Source organism: Hylaeus anthracinus, unplaced genomic scaffold (assembly GCF_026225885.1).
Source record: "Hylaeus anthracinus isolate JK02 unplaced genomic scaffold, UHH_iyHylAnth1.0_haploid 11994, whole genome shotgun sequence".
NCBI lineage: Eukaryota > Metazoa > Arthropoda > Insecta > Hymenoptera > Colletidae > Hylaeus > Hylaeus anthracinus.
Window position 1 is genome coordinate 1,895,943 of NW_026534341.1, and position 25,018 is coordinate 1,920,960.

At 34.9% G+C, this 25,018-nt stretch overlaps 6 protein-coding genes across 14 annotated transcripts; 3 read left to right on the forward strand and 3 right to left on the reverse strand.

Annotated features, from left to right (window-relative positions):
- Window positions 1–9: 9 nt before the first annotated feature.
- Window positions 10–3,778, reverse strand: LOC128888829 (poly(ADP-ribose) glycohydrolase-like). Of its 2 annotated transcripts, none has more exons than XM_054145984.1 (11): window positions 3,756–3,778; window positions 3,277–3,386; window positions 3,039–3,199; window positions 2,850–2,966; window positions 2,625–2,783; window positions 2,295–2,548; window positions 2,120–2,220; window positions 1,842–2,001; window positions 1,445–1,763; window positions 1,132–1,366; window positions 10–1,056 (listed from the first exon to the last, which is right to left on the reverse strand). In XM_054145984.1, exons 2-11 carry the CDS (start codon window positions 3,371–3,373, stop codon window positions 350–352), a joined length of 2,310 nt encoding a protein of 769 aa, XP_054001959.1. In that variant the 5' UTR covers window positions 3,374–3,386; window positions 3,756–3,778; the 3' UTR covers window positions 10–349. The 2 variants fall into 2 exon arrangements, with proteins under 2 accessions (XP_054001959.1, XP_054001958.1); XM_054145983.1 differs by lacking the exon at window positions 3,756–3,778 and adding an exon at window positions 3,471–3,642.
- A 1,537-nt stretch (window positions 3,779–5,315) lies between these two features.
- On the forward strand, window positions 5,316–8,924 carry LOC128888832 (transmembrane protein 135-like). Of its 2 annotated transcripts, XM_054145989.1 has the most exons (10): window positions 5,316–5,428; window positions 5,634–5,917; window positions 6,403–6,533; window positions 6,743–6,869; window positions 6,970–7,124; window positions 7,203–7,455; window positions 7,532–7,699; window positions 7,768–7,908; window positions 8,001–8,167; window positions 8,240–8,924. In XM_054145989.1, the coding sequence occupies exons 2-10, from the start codon at window positions 5,774–5,776 to the stop codon at window positions 8,352–8,354; spliced, it is 1,401 nt and encodes a 466-aa protein (XP_054001964.1). In that variant the 5' UTR covers window positions 5,316–5,428; window positions 5,634–5,773; the 3' UTR covers window positions 8,355–8,924. The 2 variants fall into 2 exon arrangements, with proteins under 2 accessions (XP_054001964.1, XP_054001963.1); XM_054145988.1 differs by having other exon boundaries at window positions 5,361–5,917.
- A 46-nt stretch (window positions 8,925–8,970) lies between these two features.
- On the reverse strand, window positions 8,971–11,358 carry LOC128888831 (uncharacterized). The gene is made up of 6 exons (XM_054145987.1): window positions 11,221–11,358; window positions 11,054–11,146; window positions 10,650–10,983; window positions 10,388–10,575; window positions 9,334–10,319; window positions 8,971–9,255 (listed from the first exon to the last, which is right to left on the reverse strand). Exons 1-6 carry the CDS (start codon window positions 11,271–11,273, stop codon window positions 8,972–8,974), a joined length of 1,938 nt encoding a protein of 645 aa, XP_054001962.1. The 5' UTR covers window positions 11,274–11,358; the 3' UTR covers window position 8,971.
- Window positions 11,359–11,387: 29 nt separating this feature from the next.
- LOC128888834 (haloacid dehalogenase-like hydrolase domain-containing protein 2) lies at window positions 11,388–15,902 on the forward strand. 2 transcript variants are annotated; one of them, XM_054145991.1, is made up of 4 exons: window positions 11,388–11,520; window positions 11,917–12,227; window positions 12,336–12,535; window positions 12,734–15,902. In XM_054145991.1, exons 1-4 carry the CDS (start codon window positions 11,426–11,428, stop codon window positions 12,899–12,901), a joined length of 774 nt encoding a protein of 257 aa, XP_054001966.1. In that variant the 5' UTR covers window positions 11,388–11,425; the 3' UTR covers window positions 12,902–15,902. The 2 variants fall into 2 exon arrangements, with proteins under 2 accessions (XP_054001966.1, XP_054001965.1); XM_054145990.1 differs by having other exon boundaries at window positions 11,917–12,216; window positions 12,325–12,535.
- On the reverse strand, window positions 14,748–20,076 carry LOC128888830 (WD repeat-containing protein 48). 2 transcript variants are annotated; one of them, XM_054145986.1, is made up of 12 exons: window positions 19,184–20,076; window positions 18,584–18,800; window positions 18,298–18,510; window positions 17,922–18,217; window positions 17,660–17,845; window positions 17,264–17,581; window positions 17,078–17,180; window positions 16,845–17,010; window positions 16,558–16,749; window positions 16,228–16,474; window positions 16,021–16,140; window positions 14,748–15,901 (listed from the first exon to the last, which is right to left on the reverse strand). In XM_054145986.1, exons 1-11 carry the CDS (start codon window positions 19,229–19,231, stop codon window positions 16,078–16,080), a joined length of 2,049 nt encoding a protein of 682 aa, XP_054001961.1. In that variant the 5' UTR covers window positions 19,232–20,076; the 3' UTR covers window positions 14,748–15,901; window positions 16,021–16,077. The 2 variants fall into 2 exon arrangements, with proteins under 2 accessions (XP_054001961.1, XP_054001960.1); XM_054145985.1 differs by having other exon boundaries at window positions 16,016–16,140; window positions 19,184–20,074.
- A 438-nt stretch (window positions 20,077–20,514) lies between these two features.
- On the forward strand, window positions 20,515–24,869 carry LOC128888836 (mediator of RNA polymerase II transcription subunit 25). 5 transcript variants are annotated; one of them, XM_054145994.1, is made up of 15 exons: window positions 20,515–20,936; window positions 21,152–21,287; window positions 21,372–21,417; window positions 21,494–21,618; window positions 21,709–21,928; window positions 21,995–22,592; window positions 22,690–23,015; window positions 23,092–23,273; window positions 23,339–23,501; window positions 23,572–23,763; window positions 23,842–24,036; window positions 24,119–24,304; window positions 24,380–24,439; window positions 24,525–24,638; window positions 24,722–24,869. In XM_054145994.1, exons 2-15 carry the CDS (start codon window positions 21,166–21,168, stop codon window positions 24,866–24,868), a joined length of 2,676 nt encoding a protein of 891 aa, XP_054001969.1. In that variant the 5' UTR covers window positions 20,515–20,936; window positions 21,152–21,165; the 3' UTR covers window position 24,869. The 5 variants fall into 5 exon arrangements, with proteins under 5 accessions (XP_054001969.1, XP_054001972.1, XP_054001971.1 ...); XM_054145997.1 differs by having other exon boundaries at window positions 22,693–23,015; XM_054145996.1 differs by having other exon boundaries at window positions 21,995–22,589.
- Window positions 24,870–25,018: the final 149 nt, after the last annotated feature.

Sequence of the window (25,018 nt, forward strand, 5' to 3'; positions counted from 1 at the left end):
ATACAGAAAGAAACGAAAACAGTTTTGCGATTTATTATCTTGTAATTACATTGATCGTCGATCAGATTCCAATTGAAGATGTCACCATAATCTGCATATGAATGGTACAACCAATACCTTATTAAGTTCTTTCGTTATATTAATTATACTGAATTGTGATTGCGGGTGCTTAAAATAAAGAGCATCGATTGCAATAACAGATGTCAGTATATTTGCAAATTTATTTACAATAACTTTTTAATTTGCTAGTAGTTTCCTATATACAAAATACGTGTGATAAGAAAATCTTATGTTAAACGATCTTTGAAAGAAACGTTTAGTCCTAAATATTTCAGTATCTTCGCGATGTTTAATGGAAAAAATCTGTAATTGTTGTCTGTCCAATTTTTTTAGTCGATGAATTGCGTTTGCAGGATACCGTAGATGTTTCGTTTAAAATTTGAATAAATTTACATGTGTGATTCGATTCGGTAGATGTTGGTTGACCCTCGTCGTTTGGTAATATATCGCAATTGTTACTTGCCTGATGAGAAAGCTCTTGGTTTGTATCTAATACTTCGAGACCAGATAGTCGCTGTTTGTGAATCATTTTAGTTTTTCCCGTGTCTTCTGAAATTTTCCATAAAGATGGCTTTCTTTTCTTCTCTGTATCAACTTTATCTTGATCTTGATCCGCTTTTTCATCTATGCTATCGCTGTTTTCAATTTGTTCTTTTCCCAGAATATTTTTAACTTCGACGTACTCCTCCTTTACGGATTCCGTTTTCTCCTTATTTACAATATCTTCGTCATAATTAGCTAACCATTCTTGAATTCTTTCTTCTTCCGTTTGTTGTCGTTTAAAATTAAAGTGAAAAGACTGCTTGTCGTTGATATTAACGCTTTTACTTGTTTTAAAAATATCTTCTTTCACCACGGAAATCTTTGTTTGCTGATTTTTATTTAAATACTGCGACAGAGGTTTTATTTTACTTCGATTATGTAAAAAATGATAAAAATCCAAATCCCCGGTTGGAGCGAATTCTTGGTACTGTATCAATAAAGAAAATATATGGGCTGAAAAAAAGATGATATCGTGAATTTCTGCGTATGTTCGGAATATTTTAATTAAGTTTTCGCGTTTATCGATACCTATGTTTGTCTCGTGTGCTACAAAATGCGAATACATTTCGGCGATATCATCTCGTAAGTTTGTATCTCCGAAAGTAAAATAAACCATACTTCGACCTGTTACAGCCGCAGCCATTAGCTGCAATAATACTTTTAATTTTGAATTTCCGCGAAATGCTCCGCATCCCCAATTTCCGGTTGCTATAGCAGGGAGATTGTTCCTATTACTTTCACATCCAACGAATCCGACATATGCCTAGTAAAATAAGATTTTATCAAGTATATAATTAATCGACTGTCACCATAATCTGCATATGAATGTTACAACCAATACCTTATTAAGTTCTCTCGTTATGTTATTTATACTGAATTGTGATTGCGGGTGCTTAAAATAAAGAGCATCGATTGCAACAACAGATGTCAGTCGTCGTCCACTGCTATCCCGAGGTGTTTCGTCAACATAGTCACCCAACCATTTAAAAGTGTTACTATAACCTTTGTATGTACTATATCTCTCGACGCCACTAACAATTAGCGCTTCCGTATCATCTAATTCTTCCGTAACAAGCATCGTTACCATTAATTCTGGACAGATTACAAATCTTATCTCCTCTTGTACGCATCCTAAGCCGAGAACACCGCCACCTACGTATCTAAAAACGTTTTTAATTTATAACGAATATAAATTTAAATTAATTTTATTTAGTAACGATCTCAATAACGTTCATTACTTATTAGCGAAATCCACTTGCAGGAGTCCAGCTCCTTCTGTTTCTATCGTTCCTTTGCTTGTAATGTGTAACGGTGGAAGTTTTTGTACTTGTTCGCCCCATTTCGGACAATCTGACTTAGGTATATAACGTCGTTGAATTGTTACTACACCCTCTGGGGCTACTCTATGGAAAAATTATGGTACAGTTCAAATTCCTCTTTTCTTTAATAAAATTGAATCGAGTAAACGCGATACATTCGTTCGTTACTTATGCGTCTAAGGTGAATCATAACGCACCTGTAGATGTCACCCTTCTGAAATAATGTACTATACATTTCATTTTTTCCATTACTGACTCGCACCTGTTCCACTTTTCCTCTTTATATGCTGAAAACAACCTATATAAATGTATTCATAAAGTATTCAAAATATATAGTTAGAACAAAGCCTTAAGTATCATTTAATGAAATACCTATTGAAATTGATCTGTGGGTATGTTCCATATTCAGACTGCGGCTTAGTCGAATTACGTCTTGGAAATGTGCAGAAAAATGCATTAGCCAGTAAAGAGGCTATTTGTAATTGGCTAAGACTGATTGCTGCATTAGTGTGATGTTTCAAAAGAGGCACAGGACCAGTTACCAAAACAGGAAGTTGTAAAGCAAGTTGAATCATTTTTGGCAATAGTACAGCAAAGAAAATATTTGTTTCTTCTTCATCAGCTACCTGTAGTTTAAAATTATATGGTCAGAATATTCAATGGGTATGTTCCAAATAAGATATACACAATTGTAAACACTACCTCGGAAAAGAAATGATGCAGTGCTGCAAAGTCCCAGCGTTGTGCATATATGTGATTATAAGAAAGTATTGCACTTTCTAGTTGTTGAGTTGAAACAAAATTCCTAAGTAGTGATTCCTGTATTATTTCCCATCTATTTCGGCAACGAGGAGTTTTATTCTATAATAAGACCCAAATTAAATATGGATAGTACTTAGGAAATGTATAAGTATAAATACTACATGCCTGATCTATTGGATATACATTATGTTTGGAATGTGGCATTCGTACATAACCCTGGCACCATTTATCCACTTGATGTGCAGGATAAGGTTTTGGTGTTCCACGAGCAGGTAATGGTAACTAATATCAGAAAATTCACAAATGAAAATGTAGCTTTTAAACAGAAAATTGTAGTTTAAATTTAATTCTCACCAATATTAATACTGTATGAGATATAGAAGGAACTATGGGAGAAAGTTCTTGGCAATCATATATACCCAAGCCTTTTCGAATCTCGTCCATGCTCATGCCTTTCCATTCAAATACACCATCTGAAGGTTCCGGTTCGTTAGCATCAATGGACATCGAGCGTGCTTCGTGAAATCAAACACAGTCGTGTAAAAAATGTAAAGAACTGCATAAGAAATATTCTATATGTTACATATCTTACAATCATCGGAATTTTCGGGGTTATTTGTCATGTCTACATCATCGAAAACGTCTGGTGAAAGCACTTCCTCGTCGAAAGATAATCCAGGTTCCGACATCGCAATGGTTTAACTAAAAACATTACGAATAAAATGTAGTACGTCATGTAAAATAATAATAAATGGTATAATGAAACGAAATCTAAACTACACCTACAAAAATAAAATGACGATACAAAGAAAGTACATAGTGTGTCTTAAAAACAAAATAATTGCTATTGTCACGATATATTACGACGACGATAATGATCGTTTGTTCGTTTATCTTTCACAATTCGATTGTAAACATTTCGTTGGGAACGAAGTTACACGTATGCTCGTTTGGCGCCACAATTGTAGACGACAATAGTGCGGGAAAATTAGAGATGATGTAATAAAGAAAGAAAGCTGTATGTATTTTGCAAGCTATAATGAACGGTACAAAAGCTGTGTTCAGAGTTACATTTCAATGGTGTATTTTTGAATGTTCTGGTGTAAAAACGGTAACTGCTATTAACGTTTAATTATCAAGATATACACAATTATTACAGCTCTATTAGAATTGACGCCTGAGCGGACATGACGAAATGCTCGTGCGGACGACGGGTTACCTATCACTAAAGGCACTTCGATGAGAAATATATGGGTCAAAAGAAACGAACACATCTTTTGTTCTCGAGAATGGTCTGATTGTGAGTAATAGAAATTATACAAGTGCCACATTAATGTGTTTAATAAATAATTAACGTTTGTCGTAAATTTCTATTTAAATCCACTCGTGCTGTTTACGTACGACTATATTTCGTCCATAATTAAATAACAATTGACTGACCCCTGCCTGTGAGATTACTATTCCACTGAACTTTGGAGTGTACTGACAAGCATGTATGCTTAAGTCATTATATCTTACATTTATGCGTATTATTATCAATCTGAAGAATAGTTTAAATACATGAATGAAAAAGATTAACATAAAATTTGCATAGTACTTCATAAGGTAAATTGGAAAGGAAACACATAACTACAGCACTCCTGTATGGAGTGGGTTCGCGATAACGGTACACTATAAACGCAATTAGAAAGTTACTGTTTCTTATAGAGTGTACTTCGATGCACCTATAATTGGTATCGACATAGCAGATCCCTGGTGCATTAGAATTTTTATTATTATATTGTCAATATTTTAGAAACGTGGTAACGATATTGTCTTGAAATATTGAAGTCTTATTGTGAAAGTGTTGCAATCACGTTGTAAGAAAATTACTTTGAGCAGATAAAAACACGTAATCGTATAATTACTTGTTCTACAAGTTCAAGTTGAGACCAGTGCTTTTTATACCGTCGCGCAGTATGGTTCTTACTCGCGCATACGCACCGTTCTCAGCGTCAAGTTCGTAAAACTGGCGCTCGTAATCGCCCTAAAGAAAAGTAGAAATATAGTATTAGGTAATATCAGGTTTAGTAATTTGCAAATGTATTACGTAAAGTTGGTGTTAGTAAAAAGCTTGATGTTTATAGTTGATATACAGGGTGTTCCAAAAATGTTGGAAGTCGTTGAAAGGGGTGGTTCGGGAGGTGATTTGAAACAACTTTTTCCTTAGCGAAAATGTTGTCCGAGGCTTCGTTGAGGAGATATTAACGGAAAACACTGACCAATCAGAGCGCGAGTATACCGGCGGAGGCCGATTGCCTAGCGCGTAGCCCACGCCTACCGCGGGCGGCCCACTGGCATACTCGCGCTCTGATTGGTCAGTGTTTTCCGTTAATATCTCCTCAACGAAGCCTCGGACAACATTTTCGCTAAGGAAAAAGTTGTTTCAAATCACCTCCCGAACCACCCATTTCAAGGTGTACAACATTTTTAGGACACCCTATATATTTCCTACCCTATATGCTCTACAGTTTTTTATTGCTTTAGTATTCATGAATTTTTAATAGTATGCATGAATTCTTTTACCTAATAAATTGGAACCTCATATCTTTTCTTATAACTACAGCACTACGTCTTTTTTGTTGTGCATTTGTGCATGCGCAAGCGGGAATTGTCCCAGGCATCACTACTGCCGCGGCGCGACGTCCGTTTCAGTCACTGATGATCACTCGAGGAGCAAACATGTCTCGTCTCTTCTCTCCATCGTAAATTTCTTTTATCTGTACTCGCAGTCTCGTAAAGCCGAAATTGAAGAGCAGAACTACTTTTATCTCATCCTTATCCGATATCTTCGAGGATTAAACACAACCTCATCGATCGATTCGCCGTCCGAATCGCTTCATATTGCGCAATTTCCGCGTCGAGGTCCAGTTACGGCTAGAAAAATGATATCAACAAAGTCTTCCGCAGCATCAAACGAACGATAATAAACAGTGATAGAAGAAGTGTCACTCATTAGTTTGGTAGTGTATGCGACGATCACAGGAACGCTGACATTCCTAGGGCGGGAAGACTGACCCGAATAAAAGCCGTTTGTCGATTCTTGAAGAATGCCTTCGCGACTAAGCAAATTCATCGACTCGTCCTGCAAGGATTTCACTCATCCTTGGACGGACAGTTGTACCAGTGCAGCAGCCGGTCTCGGGCTGCATACCCTTCAAGAAAGTCTCAGGCTCTACACCACCGTCTACTTAGTATGTTTGTTGATTTCTATTTTCTTCCATAGAGACTATGTTGCAATTTTTACATGTTCTACAAGTATGAAAATGATCTCATAAACGCGAGCGCATAGACAGTTCTCAGTTCGTAAAAATACTAGAAAATAACTTTCTTCTCTTTCTCCTAAGTTACGTTTAATTTCATATCTTACGACATGAGAGAAAAACAATGCATATTTATGTTATTTAGTGATGTCGCAATCTTTACTATTGGTCGTACAGCGATTTATAATGGCGCTGGCAAATAAAATTTCACCTTGAATATTGACAACTCTTTATTGACAGATTCGCTTTTGTTTGTCAGTTGACTATCCGGCAATCTTCGATTTTAAAATGACTCGCAGCGTTCCGATACGCGAATTGGGCATCGAAAGGAGAAGTTTTTCTATCTATTCGAGGGATGTCGTATGATTTCTGTTTTCTTCGATATTTTTTTATTTTGTTTTCTTTGTGTCTTTTAGGTTACGTTTTTAATGAAAGGAAAAATACCGTCTAAAAAAGATGTCGGGAGAACGATGGCAGGTATCCTACAATCTACAGCCTTTCTCTCATGGAGTTCCTTTTCGTATCCCATGTTTATTTGTAACCTAAGGTGTGTTAAAATCAATTTTAATTTTATTTACAGAACTTACAAATATGTTTTCTGGATAAAATCTTGTCTTACAGCATCAAAAACTTCCCCAATCTCTGAATTAAAAACTGATACTTTCAATATCACAATTGCTTTATAGTTTTTATTTAAAGAACATACTTTTTTATTACGATGAGTTTCTGTGTTTACTTGAGAACTATATATTTCAGACGATTACTGGGAGGCTTCCATCTTCTGACTGTATCGTTTCTCCCATCCTTTCTATCTTCTTTGACAGCTATACTTATTGAGAGACCATCTCGTCGTACTCTCTTATGTTTATATGTATCCAACATTGTGAGTAGATCAATTTTAGCACCGTAATTCCTTGTCATGTCATAAGGGAAATGTACATTACTTTAATAATATATTAATTATTACATTTTTTTTTTATCAGGCATCAGAGACACTGTTTAGGATGGGGCAATCCAGAGGATACTACACTTCCATTCCAAAGGGTGAAACATACATTTTTGCTGTGAGCATGGCACTGTTACTTTATTTTCTTCGATCCAAAACAGATAAACAAGATGCCATATATAAAATACTTAGGTACTTAGGCTAATCTTGAACTGTTCTTATAATTTTGAAATTACTAATAGTTCAAAATGTATTTCAACTCTTTATTAGAGTTATTGGAAAACATGAGGAGATTGAATACTTTAAAGAAAATTGCTTCCAACCTAACACATTACCATCTTCTACTAATGAACATGACAATAAAGGTTCAAAAAAAAAGCATGCTACAAGTACTGAAAGATGTGAAGATAATATATTGATGAAGTCACTTGGAACTTATAAAAGGATTATAGAAGCTATAAAAAATCAAGGAAAACATGTGTCTTGTCCACATCCTTATAGTTGTGCTCATTACATATTAACGGTACAGATGTGAATAAATAAATAATGTACATTATTTATTTATTGTAAATGTACATTAATGATATATTTATTTCCAGGGTGCTATGAAGCTTTTTAGTTATGGTGTAGGTGTTCAGTTGGTACTTAATTTGGTGTTACGAATTAAACAATTACTTAGGAAGCCACAGTTAATGAAATCTATCATTTTCAAGAAGAATACCTACAATTTGGCTGTATTCCTAGGAGGTTTTGCAGGACTTTATAGGGTACTATTATATTGTATATTTTAAATTCGTTAGGTCCTTGCATACTATTTTAACAGTTTCTATTTCAGCTAGTGTCTTGTTCATTGAGGCAATTTTTACAAAAAGATTCTTCCTACTATGCAATTCCTGCTGGATTTATAGCTGGTCTGACATTTATGTCTTACAGTAATAATACCGTAGCTTTATACTTTATGTGGAAAGCATTACAGGTATTTCCTACAAACAATTTTGTAATTCATATATCTGATACTTGTATTGCCTATACAGAATTTTACTTCTTATTATATTAATTTCATTTTAGTTATTATGGAATGATCTTGTGGAAAAGGAAATAGTACCTGAAGTAAAGGGCTTTGTAATATTTTTGTATTGCGTTAGTACAGCGCTGCTCTTTCATGTAGCGATTGTCGAGCCTCAACTTTTACGACCGTCTTATTGGAAATTTTTGTGCAACGTATCTGGTGACAGGTAAAAAGACGTCATAAGCATATTAAGTAATTAGGCATACAACCGGTATTTCAACCTTTCATTGATTTACAGAATAGCGGCTATGTCTCGAATACCAATAGATAAATTTGGTTTCGAGACAAGGAAACATCTTGCTGAGGTGCTCAAAAAGACAAACACTACTGATAAGAGAATATATTCGTTTTAATCAAAGCTGAATGGATGATAATTGATTTTTGTTAATGGAAATGTGTTTGTTGTTTACACATATTAATAAAACAACCAAAGAAGTTACCTACATCATAAACTTTTGAAACAGTTGAAGTTTATGAAGATCAAATTGGTTGAAAAGTAAGAATCAGTTTGTATGCCAAGTGTTCAATTTACGATACGAAAGGTGTATTCGGGAAGCCAAGATTTTATATTTTGTGATAAGTAAACATTTTTATTTTTTAATATATGTATGTTGGGAATTATATTTCGACTAATTTATAATTTTTATACGTTTATATATGTGATACATACCTGATGAAAAATTGTTATTTAAAATAAGTGGGTGTTATGGAATAGTATTGTATAAATTGCATTATAATGTAGATATCTGTAAAAGTATGTACATACAAATTCGTAAATGAAACTACATTTGATATTTGCAATATTGATAAATGTATATTAGTCAGAACTAGACAATAAGCAGTTGGTGAATTTTTTATACTAGTAAATTTTGACAGAATTATATAATTTATTTATTAGTTATAAAAATATATTGTTGAATTAATTTTCCTTGTTTTCATATTTCCTACATTCAAATGCGGACATCGTACGCTATTTTTGTTTCTTTGCAGTCTCCAGTGCTCTATTTATTATAATATCTGCATTTCTTCGTTCATGCTTTCGTTTTAAACGTTTCTTCTTTCTCAGAACGTTATCCCAATTAATTTGACTTTGCATTCTTAAATCTTTGCTATCTACAATTCCAGGAGTAATTTCGGACTCTAAAGTCGAAACACTGTGCTTTTGCGATACTTTCCTAAGAGGATTTAAGACCTCCATCGAATCGACTTGCCAAGGAAGTAAACCAATTGGACAGTTCGGCCAACAGTAATTTACTGGAAAAGATTTCAATTATTAACATTACATTCGTAGTTAATATTTTTATTTCATAAAAAGTAATTTTATGTACTCACTAAGTGGTAATTTCCAACAAGAATTTCGAACCTTTTGATCGGTTAAAAAATGAGATGTTCTATCTTGTTCATTATCTACATTTAGAACATGATCGTCAAATTGATTATGAATATCTTTAAGAGTAAAAATTTGTTGACATTCGCTAGAACTTTCATCGCTCGTTATGTTTCCTTCTGCATAAATGTTCAGCAAATTTAATAATAATTGTTTCTTCTCGTCGTCTAGTTTTGGATTTATTAATTCCAATATTGGTGCAATAAATTTAATAGAGAACTTATTTGCGTTTAATATAAATTTTGAAACTAATTTGATGTTAGTTAAACAAGGTAACACTATATTTGATAAATTAAACCATAGAGTATATTTTAGATGCGGATAAATACGATGCGTTTCTTCCTTCACTTTGTGTTCAAAAGCTTTTGACGATAACTTTTTTTGCGTCGTTTCCATCTCATATTCTAAAGTTCGAGATATACTGTGGGCAACATTTAGTTTCACAAAACTGTAACATATAGAACTAATCCATAAAGAAGCTGAAGATTTTCTGTCTTTATTTACTTCTTCGTTATCTATTAAATCGAGTAATTCCAAAATAACTGTTTCCATCATTCCTTTTTCGCATAGTAAAAATATAATATCTTTCCAAAATTCCATCATATTCAGTGGCAAAAGATGATTTAGGAAATCATTTTCGGTATTTTTTTCTCGAACAAAAATTAATAAAATATCTTTGCTTGGTAAGAAAGCTTCTGAATTAAAAAGTGCGTTACAAACTACGTTCTTTTTATTAGGAATTGATTTTTTGCTAAGATATCTAGAGATTTCAGATAAAAGAACGTATCTCGCAGTCGCTAACGTATACTTTTTGTCCTTTCGTATGTCGTCGCTAGCAGTTTCTGCAAAATTATCTTTATCGTTTTCTATGGTTTCATTATTTTTTTGCGACAAGGACATAGCATACAAACGCAGGTCTTGTAATGTTTCCCTGTTAATAAAGTCAATTTATCATTATAGATATAAAGTAACTAATTTAATGTAGTCAAATATATGTACTTGAGTTGAGGATCTGGAATATCTGATACTAAATAGTATCCAGCATGAATGTATAAACTAACAGCAGTCCAAAGTTCTATTAAGTCACCAAATTCTTGAATCTCCTCAGTTTCCTGAATTTCATTTACAGATTCTGAGGTGACAATGGATTCTTCTATCCTTTTTGTTTCGGTAATCCAATATTCTTCCTTTAAAAATAATAAGTTTAACAGAAACAAGCATAGTTATGAATATTACAACTTACATGGAAATAAATACATACATGTAACCAAGTTAATAATATGTTTATCGCGATCCTCAATACACCAATGGATGGCAATTCGTGTCCATGAGCTGTATCGTGCCTCAAGTTCACTATCCACTCTGGAATATTGAGTTGCTTGGCAATCTGAAACAATGATGTTTGCTTCGTATGCCCTATGTTGGATATATGATTTAAAAATCTCATTATCGTGGTAGAGTACATCAGGCACAAATCGTTTTCATAACTAATAGGCAACTCCCCGCTATTAATTTTGGGAGTCCATTCACGGTCTCTAAGACAGACTTGCATGATAGAAAGAGTACAGTCGACCCCTACAGGTAACTTTGGCATCCTAAAACTCTTTCCATTAGCGTCGTTTACAATTTATAATTTACTATTAAAACATTTTACGAGGTGATTACCTTGATTTCCACACGAGTAGCATCTCGTATGCCTTCTTCTGCTCGACCATGTCATTGGAGTAAATTTGTCTGTACACCTGGTGCCATTCGGTTCTACGAAATACGAATAGTACTTTCACATGAAAATCACAAGGTACGAAAATTATTACAGTTATCATTATACTTACAGCGAAAACCATGGTACTTGCTTTACGTCTTCCTGCTTCACGGAGAGCGCCATGTTTGACCACGTGCGATCAGAAACGGAGCTCTACGTTCTTATTGAAATACTTTGAATGTGCGTGTGGAGGTAATTGGTTGCATGTATGCGTGGATCGTGCGATTGTACACTCCGAACTGTACGAGGAGTATAAAAAAATAATATTGACTAACATGGCGAAACAAATACGAATGGTACTGATAGATCTCAGTGGGACGCTACATATTGATAACACAGTGATTCCTGGTGCGATCGAAGCTTTAAACAGGTGGTTATCTTCATTTGTCTCGCAAGTATATTACGATCAATTAAGATCTGCGTCATGGCGCATCTCGTGTTGCGTCGATTCTGTTTATTGGCGCGCTTCAAAATTGAACGAATTACAATACCAAATCGCTTCTTTTCATAAATTTCTTCATTTAAATATCCACATTTAAATTTCCGTTCGTATTTAATTTACACGTAACACTGGAATATTGATCGCAATAGGATAGAGATAAGTATAGAGATAATTAAGTTATCGAAGATTATATATAATTTAAATTATATATTTATATATTATATGTTTGTATATAATTATATATTTATATATTATATGTTTGTATATAATTATATATTTATAATTATAAAGAATTTATAAATTCTTTGTATAATTGAAACGCAGGCTTCGAAACGCCAAAATACCTTTAAAATTCGTCACGAACACAACGAAAGAGTCCAGTAATTTTTTATACAACCGATTAACGAAACTTGGCTTTGAGATTAAGAAGGAAGAGATCTTTAGTTCGTTGGCTGCAGCGAGAAGATTGATCGTTTCGCGGGAGTTGAATCCAATGTTGCTGATAGATCCAGCTGCTGACGAAGATTTCGAGGGTTTGGTAAAGAACAACGAAAAGATAAATGCTGTGGTAATTGGACTCGCACCGAACAAATTCCATTACGACGAATTAAACAAGGCGTTTAGGTACATTTTCTGTATGTAATTAAACAATTTATCAGGATGTTAAGGTGCTAAGGTTAATGGCCACTTTAAAGTTAATCTATCCCTGCAATGGATAAACTGTAATTTCAGATTATTGTTAGATGGCGCGTCGCTTATAGCAATTCATAAGGGACGATATTACAAACGACCAGATGGCTTGGCTCTTGGTCCAGGCGCATTTATCGCAGGATTAGAATATTCCGCTAACGTAACGGCTGAAGTTGTTGGTAAACCAACCGCGGAATTTTTCAAAGCTGCTCTGGAACATATACCTCCAGAAGAAGCAGTCATGATCGGCGATGTATGAAATATATTTAATATATTGTTTACAATGGCACAGGGTGTCCTATATTACAAAGGAATAGCAATAGTTGAAATACTTTTCCATACCTTTTAATATAGACGTGAATTTTTGCACACTGTGTGATATGAGACACCTTGTACTAATTGTTACTATAATCGAGGTTTTAATCATTTAACAATGTAATCATTTAATTAGGATGTTAAAGATGACATAGCTGGCGCGCAAGCTATTGGCATGAGAGGTCTTTTAGTACAAACTGGAAAATACCGAGAAGGTGATGAGAATACAATTGTACCATTACCCGCGAAAGTATGCAGCTCGTTTGTGGAAGCTGTGGAACATATTATTAAAATGGAAGTGTAGATATACTGGTATTGCATTAGTAATTAATTATCGAAGTACACGTGTATAAGTTATTCTGTATTAAATTAGATGTTTTATTTAATTATTAATAATTCCATAATGGTGTACATGATCTGGAGTAATTTCACAATATAGCTGTTTCGAAATGTCAATTAAAAGTTAATTACATAGAAATCGATGCGGTGACTTTCATGATCCTAAACGGGTACATTCGAATTTTTTATTGTTCTACTTAATCGTTGGTAAATAAGTTATATAACATTTTTTTTCTATATTTTGTAACTCGAAATGGATAAAAATAGACCACTTTTTCAACCATTGAACGAATATCGTCTCATTGCATGATTAGTTGTAGAAAAATTGTAGAAAATTTCATCTACTACGATGTAACGATATTACATTATATAAGTTCGTTTATAAATAATAACGAAACCATTTTTATCGAGTCCAGATATTTCTAGGTGTGAGACGATATTTTCTAAATATTTGTCCCTCTAAGAGCAGAAGAAAAAATAATCGTTGTAAATCTGAATTGCTACTAATATGCGGCCTTAGTTAATAAATATATTATAACTACTTTATTTAGTAAGTTTTCATTGAAAGCATGTTTACAGAAAAGATTTAATCTCTCTTTAAAAGGAATTGGTGCATTGCAACATTTATTTCAGTATAAAATTTGGCACCATTCTGCAAGTTCTTTATTTCTTTTTTTTTTTACGTGAGGACTAACAAACTTTGAAGATGTTCACTGTCCATTGCTAAAAAGATAGGGTATATAATTAGTTTTGATTCGAAGTTATTCTTACGTCTCGAACGTGCAATTACAAGAGTTTCTTCTGTTTTAATGTTATACATTAATACTTCCATTAATGAACAATGTTATTTATTTAGTGAGGAAGGCTCAGTTATAATTTTCATGAATACTGTATGAAATGTATATCTCGTATCTAAAACTAATATAATATTACCTACGCGTGAAATCGATGAACAGTATGAACGCTAATAAACTTTCGTGAATTTCTATCGCAGTATGCAAGTAATAGATAGAAATTTGATTATAGTTCGAAAAAAAAAGAACTTAAAGGAATTTTCTTCGCGCAAGGGAGCAACAATAATAAATTATTAGAAAATATTCGACAATTAATGCCTAAAACACGCGCGGTCGACGGTTTTGTTACGCCTAGTATTATAAAAATAAACATTAAAATCTACGAATGAACGGTATAAATTCATAACTAAACACTGGACTTTGACGAAATATTTTCTATGATTATGCATCGCAACGGTGTAACTTACAATTGATATTATTTCAAAAGGACCAATACATCAGTTCATAATCGAAATGCCCTCTACAACTTATAATCTATGATCAGGCACATGTTGATTTCCTGTCGCAATAACGAGGGTCATTTTAAGAAAATATATGTTTCAGTTAAAAAGAAATAATAAAATGCGAGAATAATTACCACTAACTCTTTGCAAAAATATACATATAATGCTGATATACAAACATAAAAATGAATCAAACTTAACTACAACTGTACAGTACTTTTTGGTAGCCATTCTCTTAATCAACGTGTCATTGGCTCGAGACAAGTCGATCATTGACCTCTAACGATACATATACGATCGAAGAAGAAAATTAAGTAGCGGTAAATTATTTCTTTACATCACCAACCGAGTGTAACAAAAGCTTAGCAAATAAATACACTTATAATATACAGTATTATGCAGCACATTAAAATGTAACAATGGAATAATCTCTAGATTCGTTAAAAAATTGCGTCAATGTCATTTCAATAACATAAAATGTTACAACATTTAGGGCCGTATTAATAAAGAACAATTATCTCTTTTTTTTCTCTTTAATAGAAAAATTAAGCGTTTATCCCAATTTCACGGAATTGGTGTAAAAGCTCCAGTTTTCGATACAACATTTGTTTCAATTTTATTTATACAGCCCACCACCGTAACCAGGGGACGTTACTTACAGTCGCATTTGTATATACAGTTCATAAGATTCTAGTAGAGTGAATATTTTTAACATAAGACCAACTACATATTCTTTTATCTGTTACAGTTGTCTCCTAAGGCCAAATTCTACCAATGCGGCTATATTCGTTTAACTGACAACTATAGTTAGTGTATTTATATTTTCCTTCTCATACGAAACATCGTTATATATCTCATAAATACATATTTAATTAATGGAAGTTCCACCAGAGATAGAATTTGACCTTATTACACTGAAGACGGGCATACTGTTATTTCCTATGTTTATTAACAGGAAATATTGAACTGTTAATTTGGCTGCTCAAATGTAATTTGATTAATAGTAAATTGACATTTCCTTCTTCTCTTTATAGTTTGCTTCCTTTGTGATAACAAGGCAGGTGTGTGGAGTACTACTAACGCACATCATAGAATACATACATTTCATTTGTTTAATAAATACACGAGTTTCTTATTTGATTGAAAAATAAAATAGTACTACTTACAATTTACGAAATACAGCTAAGTGAAATTAACACAGAAAAATTTGAGAAGTATCGTGTGAACATGGCATTTAGAGAAAATGAAAATAAATAATTTCCTGGGCCATACGATCCTGTCCCTCGTTTTGTGCTTAACTTTCTCACTGGTACTTTTGAAGTGGGAAGACGATAAATGGCTGACGACAAGCATTTAATACTGTACACCCAGGTACGAAAAACATATGTCTCTAAAAGTACACTAACTGAAATTGGTATTTCACGTCGTAGGGATGAGTTTGGCCTCAGGATATAAATATACAAATATGAGCAATTTATGCTAATACTTCCACACGTTATTGCTTTCAAACGCATTCAGTTCCAAGTACTCTGTGCGCGACCTGGCCTCTACTCGTCTTCAGTTGCGATATCTAATGGAACATCCACCGAAAATCGATTGAATATTTCATGAAGAGGAGGTAGCGTGAGATGCCACACTCTGCAACTAGTCCACATGTCTTCCGTTACTCTGAAACCCATTTGTTCTAAGCCCACGCAAGTATTTCTCTCTTTTTTCAGATAGTCTGCAGATCTTTGTTTAAGAAACGCAGACATAAGCAATGAAAAACAGAATTGTACTTACCTTACCATAGAAAAAAACCAGGTACACGTTAGAGATCCTTGTTCTGATGTACTCAACCCTAACTATTTTACAGGCCGATAATGCAACGTTAAGTCTGCTGCATTTTTCCAGATGAAATGTTTGACCTAAGATGCGATAAAATAAAAGTGATTTAAAAAATTCGTAGCTCTAAATAAACAATTGTACGACGTACAAAAGATTTGAGACCGTACCGTCCTCAAATCCATAGAAGGATCTAGAACTTGATCGTTACATAAAAGTTCCACTTTTTCTTCGGCCAGCGAAGAATTATCAGCATTCGAATCTGTGTTTGTTCTGTCTCCTGCTGGAGAACCACCGGAAACTGTGTTCCCAGTACCTGCCACCGATCCTGAATCGCTTCCTGCGCCGAGCACTTTATCACAAACATGTTCCGCTACTTTACGAATTTGTATAAAATCATTTGCAATTAAACGATCCCTTGAAATATAAACATAAAGAAATTATTAACCAGAAGTATCGTGTTTAATATAAAATCTATAAGACGTTAATTTATCGCGTACTTCTTTAGACTTTTTACACCAGACGTGGCATGTGGAAGAAGATAAAAAGGTGTTTTAGTGAATTGTGGAAGATTCTTGTCCACGACAATATTAACCACCCATGCTGGTACAGTGTCATTTAATAAAACTCCTTCTGTTTCTCCTGCAGCATCTCTGACTAATAATCTATACAAAGTTCTTCCTCCCACTTCGCTAAAACAAAATTTTATTGTTTTATTCCTTTTCCTAGTATTATTATAAAATATATCGTAAATAATTCGTTACTAGAGTTAATTGTTAATACATACCTAAATATAACAGGTGTATGACTAGGTACTGAAAAGTATGGATTTCCTCCTCTTGTATGTATAGGGCCATTACCCTCGTTACTATTACCTTCGTTTTCATCGTCGGCGTGCAACGGTCTCCACCAATGTTCGAGCAAAGCTTGTAGTAAAAGATTTCCATAATTCACTGTAAAGTAAAATAATTTCTTAAAGATCAGCGAACAGAATAACATTCGTACTAAAAAGAATATTACCTTTTTGATCGACTGCATCGTTCTCTGCGAGACCAGTTTCTTTTGCAGAGACCCACGCGGAAAAACAGTCGCTCTCATCTTGGCCTAAATGAATGGTCAACATCTACAAAAATGTAAATATTTATTATTCTTAATATTACGATTATTCAAGTTTGACTTCGTTTAGTAAGCTGCAAAAGTATGTACCCCTGTTTTAAGGTCTACGTTGAACCAATTTGGAACATACACCATTTTATTTCTTTTCTTGATTTCCTGTTCAAAGTCTACCCTTCCTAGATCTTCTACTTTACATGCTTTCAATACATCGTATAACGCTACGTTCTCTTCCGTATCTTTCGTTAAAACGTGTCTTCGATCGTTTAAAACACGGTAATGCCGTATCGCGGGACCGCCTAATATTTTTTGTGCAGGTTCTGTATTGCGTAAAACATTCGAAGTTACCCCACTAGCGGAGTCACAATAGTCTCCGATTCCAAAGTCTTGCCAATCTTTTTGACTAATCGACTGTAATCGGTTTTTGAAACATTAGATTATTTATACCATCGATCGACTAATTACATTTACGATACAATAGTTCGTTACCCAATTATTTATAGTTGATTCGCTAGTTGCCACCCAAATACTAGACTGATCAGGTGTCATAGCCATTTTTAATATGGGTGCTTTTTCTTCGCATATAACAGTGTATCTTTCAGGATAACTTAATTCAGTCATTACAACTCTCTTATCTCTACCACCTGATATCACATGGCTGAAAGTGTCTGTTGCCTAAAAATTATTTTATGGATGACTAAGTTTCGATCGTATATTATTTCAAGAAGGTATTCATAGAAATAACAATTACCAATAATGCCCAAACACCTTCCTTGTGTACTCTAAAAGTTTGAACACATCTTTGCTGTCCCAATGACCAAAGCTTAATTGTTCCATCTGAGCTAGCAGACAAACACTGACTACCATCTCTGTTTAATACTAAAGCTTTAATATTATCCATATGACCTTTAAGTTTCATCAATTTGGTACAGTATCTTGGATCCCATACTCTCAAAACTTTTTCTGTGCTACCACTGACTACAATTGTCCCAGTTTGATTCATGACAAGGCTATATATTGAATCTTTATTTCCAGTAAGAGATGATGCTGTAGAAAATTAAAGTGTTATTTAAAACATAACTTAACAGTGAAAATAAAAGAAAGTAATTAATAATCTGATTATTTACTTGTTACAGTGTTGTTGCTTGCTGTAAGAGCTGTTAACGTGTTAACATCCCACAGGAAGATATATTTATCTAGACCTGCACTGGCAACCTGCTCCCTGTCTTTAGCATATGCTAGAGCTTTAACATAATCTTTGTGTGTTCTTAATGTAGACATGCAGAAACCTTTATGGGCATTCCATACTTTTAATGTTGTGTCAGAACTGGCTGATATCACTATAAAATGTTGATTTATTTATACATAGTTGGTCAATAGAATCATTTAAAAGCACAATAGAAAGTTACATACAATTTTTACCACCACAACATAATACTATATCATTGACCCAATCCGTATGATGCTCCATGGATTGAATATATGGATCCTTCATATTCTTGCAATTCCATATCCTTATTATGCTATCTCTACCCGCAGAGTAAAGCCTGTGCAAAGCTGGATCATACTGCAAGGAATTCACTCCAGCTCTGTGTCTCTTCTCCACTTCATCTCTTATAACCATGGATACCTTCATAAGAATACAAACATAACACAAGCTCATGTATATATAATATAAACACTATAAATACATAATCTGGTTAGTTGACATCATTTCAAGAAAATTCAAAGAATCGTTCCACGATCAAAGTTCGCCAAGGAAAATTTACTTTAAATTGACTTTTCTTTATCACCCTGTATACACGACTTAATCTCTGTTATTCAATACGCAATCGTGTGATTTTTTTTTTTCGTATATCCAAGTTGTTACACGAAAAGTTACACGAAACTCTACCATATAACGATACTCGGTCGAACGACGACTTCTCGTACGTACGACAAACAATTACCCGATAGATAACCGACGTAAGGAAACGTTTCACGAGGTGAAAAAAACTATTCCAAAGTAAATACCTGGACTTTCTTTCGGGCGCTCTGCCCGCCTGTCTTATGAGCTGCCATTATGCCGCGAACCGTTTCGTAGCCTCACACGTAAGAACAATCAAGGAAAACATTCGTGGCGTAGAAATTACGCCGCGACACATTCACGTTGCAGTGCGTCGAAACCACGTAGCAGTTTCATTGCCGTTGCACTTTCTTAAACGTTCCACGACCGCGGACAGCTATGTTTCCTCGAGCTCCGAACGAATAATCCCATTACACATCACGCTGAACCTTAAACAGCTGTCAAACGATTTTCGATGGCGGTTGTTCGAGCACGTTCATGACGATCGTATCACTGACACCACCATAGCGTTTCCAATGCCGGTGTCAATAGGCTTGGGGGACGTTACACGCGTAACGTTACATCACGTTTACCGAGTGTACGACTATTCGACTCCATTGTTTATGATTGAATCGTAGGATATATATCGTTGGTTCCGGTTGGTCTCGTTCAGTCTCGTTGGTGGAAATCGTCGATTTTATTTCAACGGCGTGAAAACTTTAGGGGGGGGAAGTACGGTCGATCTTCCGCGTGTAACGTGCGGCGGCAACGGGAATTACGAGTAAAATTTATGAATTTAGAAAATTGCCATCCAACAGTTAGATTCGATGTTACGCGACCAATAGTCGAACGAGACACGGCCCATGAGTATGGAATGAATAAATACGTTCTTGTTTAGGGTTCTTTGGAAATACCGTGATTGGATGGATTTGGTTGGATTGTTTTGTGCCAATGGGAAGCATTCGATCGTTGTAACATTATTTTGAATTATTCTGTAATATCATGCGATATCATGCTGAATTCTATTCTATTCTATATTATTCTATCCTACGATAGCCTATATCTTCTATAAAATACAATAAACTTTTTATTATTTATAATTTAACAGCAAGCAGGAGCATTCAAACGTAAGAGTTGGCCTGCTTTGCATTTGGGTAGCAGTGTGTCGTAGGTCTGATATCATAGACAGTTGATAAATATACATTTATTTGTAGAACTATAAATATTATACATGAAATGTAACTTGTATGCTTCGAATAAATCTGTATCTATTTGGAGAACATCCCGCCATGTCAATGTATTGTTCGTCACGTGGATTTGTTTACAAACTTTTTATTGAGATATACGTACAGTGCATTCAGAAAGGTCAACGCTCACTAAGCCGCTCAGTGAGCGGGTTTTCACACCAGTGGCGCCATCGGTGGCAAAACGCCCAAGTTTCTAGTGAAAATAGTTACTATATTATCTAGCCTAGATAGCGTCACTATAAAAAATAATTTATTAAATTGTTCGGTGGCGCCACTGGTACTAAACCCAAATAATCTTTGATAGATATCTCGATTTGTTATAAGTTCAATATTATAAAGAATACATTTACAAAATTTAAACAATATATTATCAATAGTATTGCCATAAAGTATTTTTAAATAAAAGTACTCTGTGATTTGTCTCTATTGCCAACCAGTGCCAACCACTACCACTGCCAACCACTCATAATCACTCATAATGAATCATTTAGAGCAAGTTTGTGGTTACTTGTTATGATTGATGTATAAATGTGTACTATGAGTACTTTAATTTTAATAAAGAATAAAATAGCCTTGTAAAATGTCGTTTTACATGTAATTGTTGATGCAATGATGATTTATTACCACTTGTAAAAAGTATAGCGAACGAATTTAACCTACGAACATACGACTTAATCGTCGATAGGTTGAAAAGGTCAGCTATTATCGATATACGTTTCTTAAATGCTTTCTAATTTTAGATCATTCTAATGGTTCTGTTTAATTGTTCCAATGTGAATTCGATATTCTGAATCATTTAAAGCACATATTCGAAAGTTTGATCAAACATATTAAGGTTTCATTTTTCGCAATAGAATGTATCGCCTTTAGAACTTACAAATGTTTTTAAAACGTTTTTCATAATTTTAGAGAATAAAACAAAAATGGTTGCTGGTCCTACAGAGCACGGCATACAAGCCGATGTAATATTTGTCATTGAAGGAACAGCTGTTAATGGAGCTTATCTCAATGACCTAAGAACAAACTATCTTCTACCAACACTAGAGTATGTTATAACACTTACTTATGTTTCCTTCTAGCTATGTCATTATACAATTGTCCATTAATTTAAAAGTATTATATTTTACAGGTATTTCAATCAAGGTCCTATAGAGGATAGAGAATATGTTTCCGAGGTATTAATGACACATAATATGATTTTCTCCATTTCAGATTTTAATGTTTCTAATAAAATTGGATTTCATTTAATAGAATAGCGCGACATTGTATGGCATAGTAGTGTACCATGCAGCTGATTGCTTACCAGCACCTTGTACAGAGACCTTTGGGCCATATGCAAATCCGCATAAGTTGTTGCTTGTTCTAGATAAACTAGAGTGAGTATAGTTATCTATTCAAAGTTCTCTTCATAAATAGAGTAACACCTAACTTAAAATTCACAAGATCTTTTTTTTTTACATAAAAAGAATGGTTGGTGGAAAGGGAGAATCTTATGCAAACATTGGAGAGGGTCTTGCCACTGGGTTACAATGTTTCGAAGACTTACAATTACGACGTGAACCGAATACAGCATCCCAGAAACATTGTATTTTAATTTGTAATTCTCCTCCATATCAAACGGTCATACAAGAATCGTATAAATTCGCTGGTCATACCGTGGAGCAGTTAGCCGCGCTTTATCAAGAGGTATATCAAAACAAATAATTTGGATGGTGAATTAGGTCCAAAAATACGATCTTCTTTTTTTTGCAGAGAAACATTAATCTTTCGATATTATCGCCTAGAAAAATACCCGCGTTATTCAAGTTGTTCGAAAAGGCTGGAGGAGATCTGCAATCATCTCAAACGAAAAATTATGCCAAGGATCCTCGACATTTGGTGCTATTGCGTAATTACAATTTGAAAGAAAGACCCGTGAGTCCTCCAATGGGTGGACCCGTTCATACTACTCCAGGCACTGCTGCTCAAATTCCACTTAGTCCATTGCAAAGCAACGATAGTCCAAATACGAATCAAGTTCAACAAAATATTGCTCAGCCATCACAAGCTCAAGGTCCTCCATTTAGAAACCAAACACCGCAAAATATTACTTCGGTTCATCAGACGGTGCCACCGATAGCGGCTGCTATGAACGCTGGACGACCTCCGTACAATCCTCAGATATCTGCTCCGCCAACGTATCATCCAACAGCTGTTGCAGCAAGAGCGGGTCACACCAGATGGAGGCCGTTCGTAACACCAGGAACTACTGGTCCAGCGAATGCACAAAGTAGCGCGTTAATAGCACAATTAAATCAACCTCCTTCATTGGGACTTAACGTAACTCCGTTTGGACAAAGAATGGATGGTAGTAAGACGTTTTGCGATCAATGGTTTTGTTAAGTTTTAATTATATATCAATTTATTAAGTATCGTGTTGCAACGTAATGTGTTATTTACGTTTTCAGTAGCTAATAGCAATGTTATGGCTGCCAGCGCGCAACAACAGCAACAACAGCAGCAACTGACGCAGCAGCAGCAGCAGCAAGCGAGATTCACGATGCAGATACAACAACAACAACAGCAGCAGCAACAACAACAAAATGTTCAACAACAAGGTTCGATGCCTATGTCGGCGCAACAAACTCATGGACAGGGCGGTCAGCAACTTACAGTATCGTGCGTTAGTCAGTCGATACCTACTCAAGTACCACAGACGGTTACAGCTTCCCAAACACAGTCATCCGTGTCATCGATCAGTCAACAGCAACAAGTGTCGCACTCTCAGGCACAAGTAATATTTTTAAGAAACATATTCAAGCTGTTCCATTAATTTCCATGCATAAATAACGTGAATATAAATGTCGAAGGGCAACGTTACTTCTGGTCCTGTATCCGGCCCGCAAATCACCGTGCCACGCGAAAGACACACTATATGGCAAGGTATCATCGAATGGGTCGAGAAAGCTAAAATTCCTGCAGACGCGCAAAAGCAGACGAGACATCTTCCCTGTCAAGTTTCTGCGAACTCCAAGGATGGAGATCCAGAATTGTAAGTGCTTGTTTGGAGAGTAAATAATCGTATAAGTATTTTAATTGACATAATGTGGTCATTAGGAAAGCTGATACATGGCCCCAGAAGTTACTTATGCAGTTGATGCCTAAACAATTAATAGGCAATATCGGTGGATCTTATTTAAAGAACTCGAAATCCGTTCTTTTCCATCCGACACCATGCGAAGCACTGGAGTCTTTGACGAAAGTTATGAGCTCTGGATTTGTTAGTATGCAGTATTATATGTTGCAAGATATGCTCTTAGTAAATCATTGATAAGGGAAAAATTCTTTAGGCCGGTTGCGTTCATTTCACCCTTTTGCCGCCAACGTCGACGTGTGACATAAAAGTACTTATTCTTCTGTACACGGCTGAAAAGAGAACGTATTTAGGATTTATTCCAAACGACCAGACTGGTTTTGTAGACCGTCTTCGTAAAGTGATTCAACAACAAAAGACTTCGCATGCAACTATGAGACAGGGACCGGTGAGCGGGAATGAAAATGTTTAAATCGAGTATTAACGGGGTTTAGAAGAATAGAAATCTAACGATTAGATATCTCAGGCTGGAGCTGGACAAGGAAATGCGATAACTGGACCTATGGCCACTACGGGTACGTCGCAAGGTGGTATTCTTATGTCTCAGACGAACACTATAGCAATGGGAGGCGGGCAAATAACGCAAAACGTTGTTACCGTAAATAATCCACAACAGACGTTAACTACATCTGGCGGTCCTCAGAATCAAATTAGTATGCAGGTAAAACCTATCGTATAATAAAACAAGATCCAATTTGAGTTTGTATTAAATAAACTATTCGTTGTAATTAACGTACCGATAGGGCGGTGCAATTACTGGTCCCCAAGTTGCTACAGCAACTGGTACAATGATAGGACAACAAAGACCACCGTTCGATGATATAGGAATCGCTAGGCATCAAAATTTATTAAAAATTCAACAACTAAAGCAAACATTAGAAGCCGCGCAGCAACAAGAAGCGCAGTATAAATCGCAACTAGAAGTGAATGTAAGTAAATAAAGATAAAATATGACCATGCAAAGGACCCAAAATTCTAATTCACACGATCAATGAATTTTATAGATTCAACAAAATTTAGAACTAGCGCAACAACAGGAAATGCAGTATAAACAACAGTTGGAGGTGAAATGTTTTTAAGAGTAATCGCAAAATGTGATCTACATTTTTATTCGGAAGAAAATAAATAAAATAAAATGTTTCATTATAGGCTCAACAAGCGCAAAGAGCTCTCAATCCCGCAGGTATGACGAATCAACAAGCGAATGCACCGAGATTGATGCGACCCGTTTCGAATATGGGCCTTAGGCACTTGTTGCAACAAGTATGGGATAATAGCTTTAAATTCATTAAGAAACTTAATTGTACACGTGGAGTTTAACTAAAAATATAAATTTTCTGTTTCAGTCGCAACCTCCGTACAGGCATCAAGTAATCGGAATACAGCAACAAACAGTTGGTGCCAGAGGTCAAATGACAACGAGACCGATGGCTCCTGGCAATCCACAGAATCAACAATTCGAAGATGTCTCTAATTATGATTTTCTTGGATAGATCATTTAAATAAGAAATATTTTTTTAAGCGTATTCGCTATACCGTAAACAATATAAATTATTTGTTAGTATGCACGAGTTGATTTAATACTTTTTACATGTAATGCAAACTTCGGAATACTCGTGCATGCTGAAATCTATAGGTTAAGA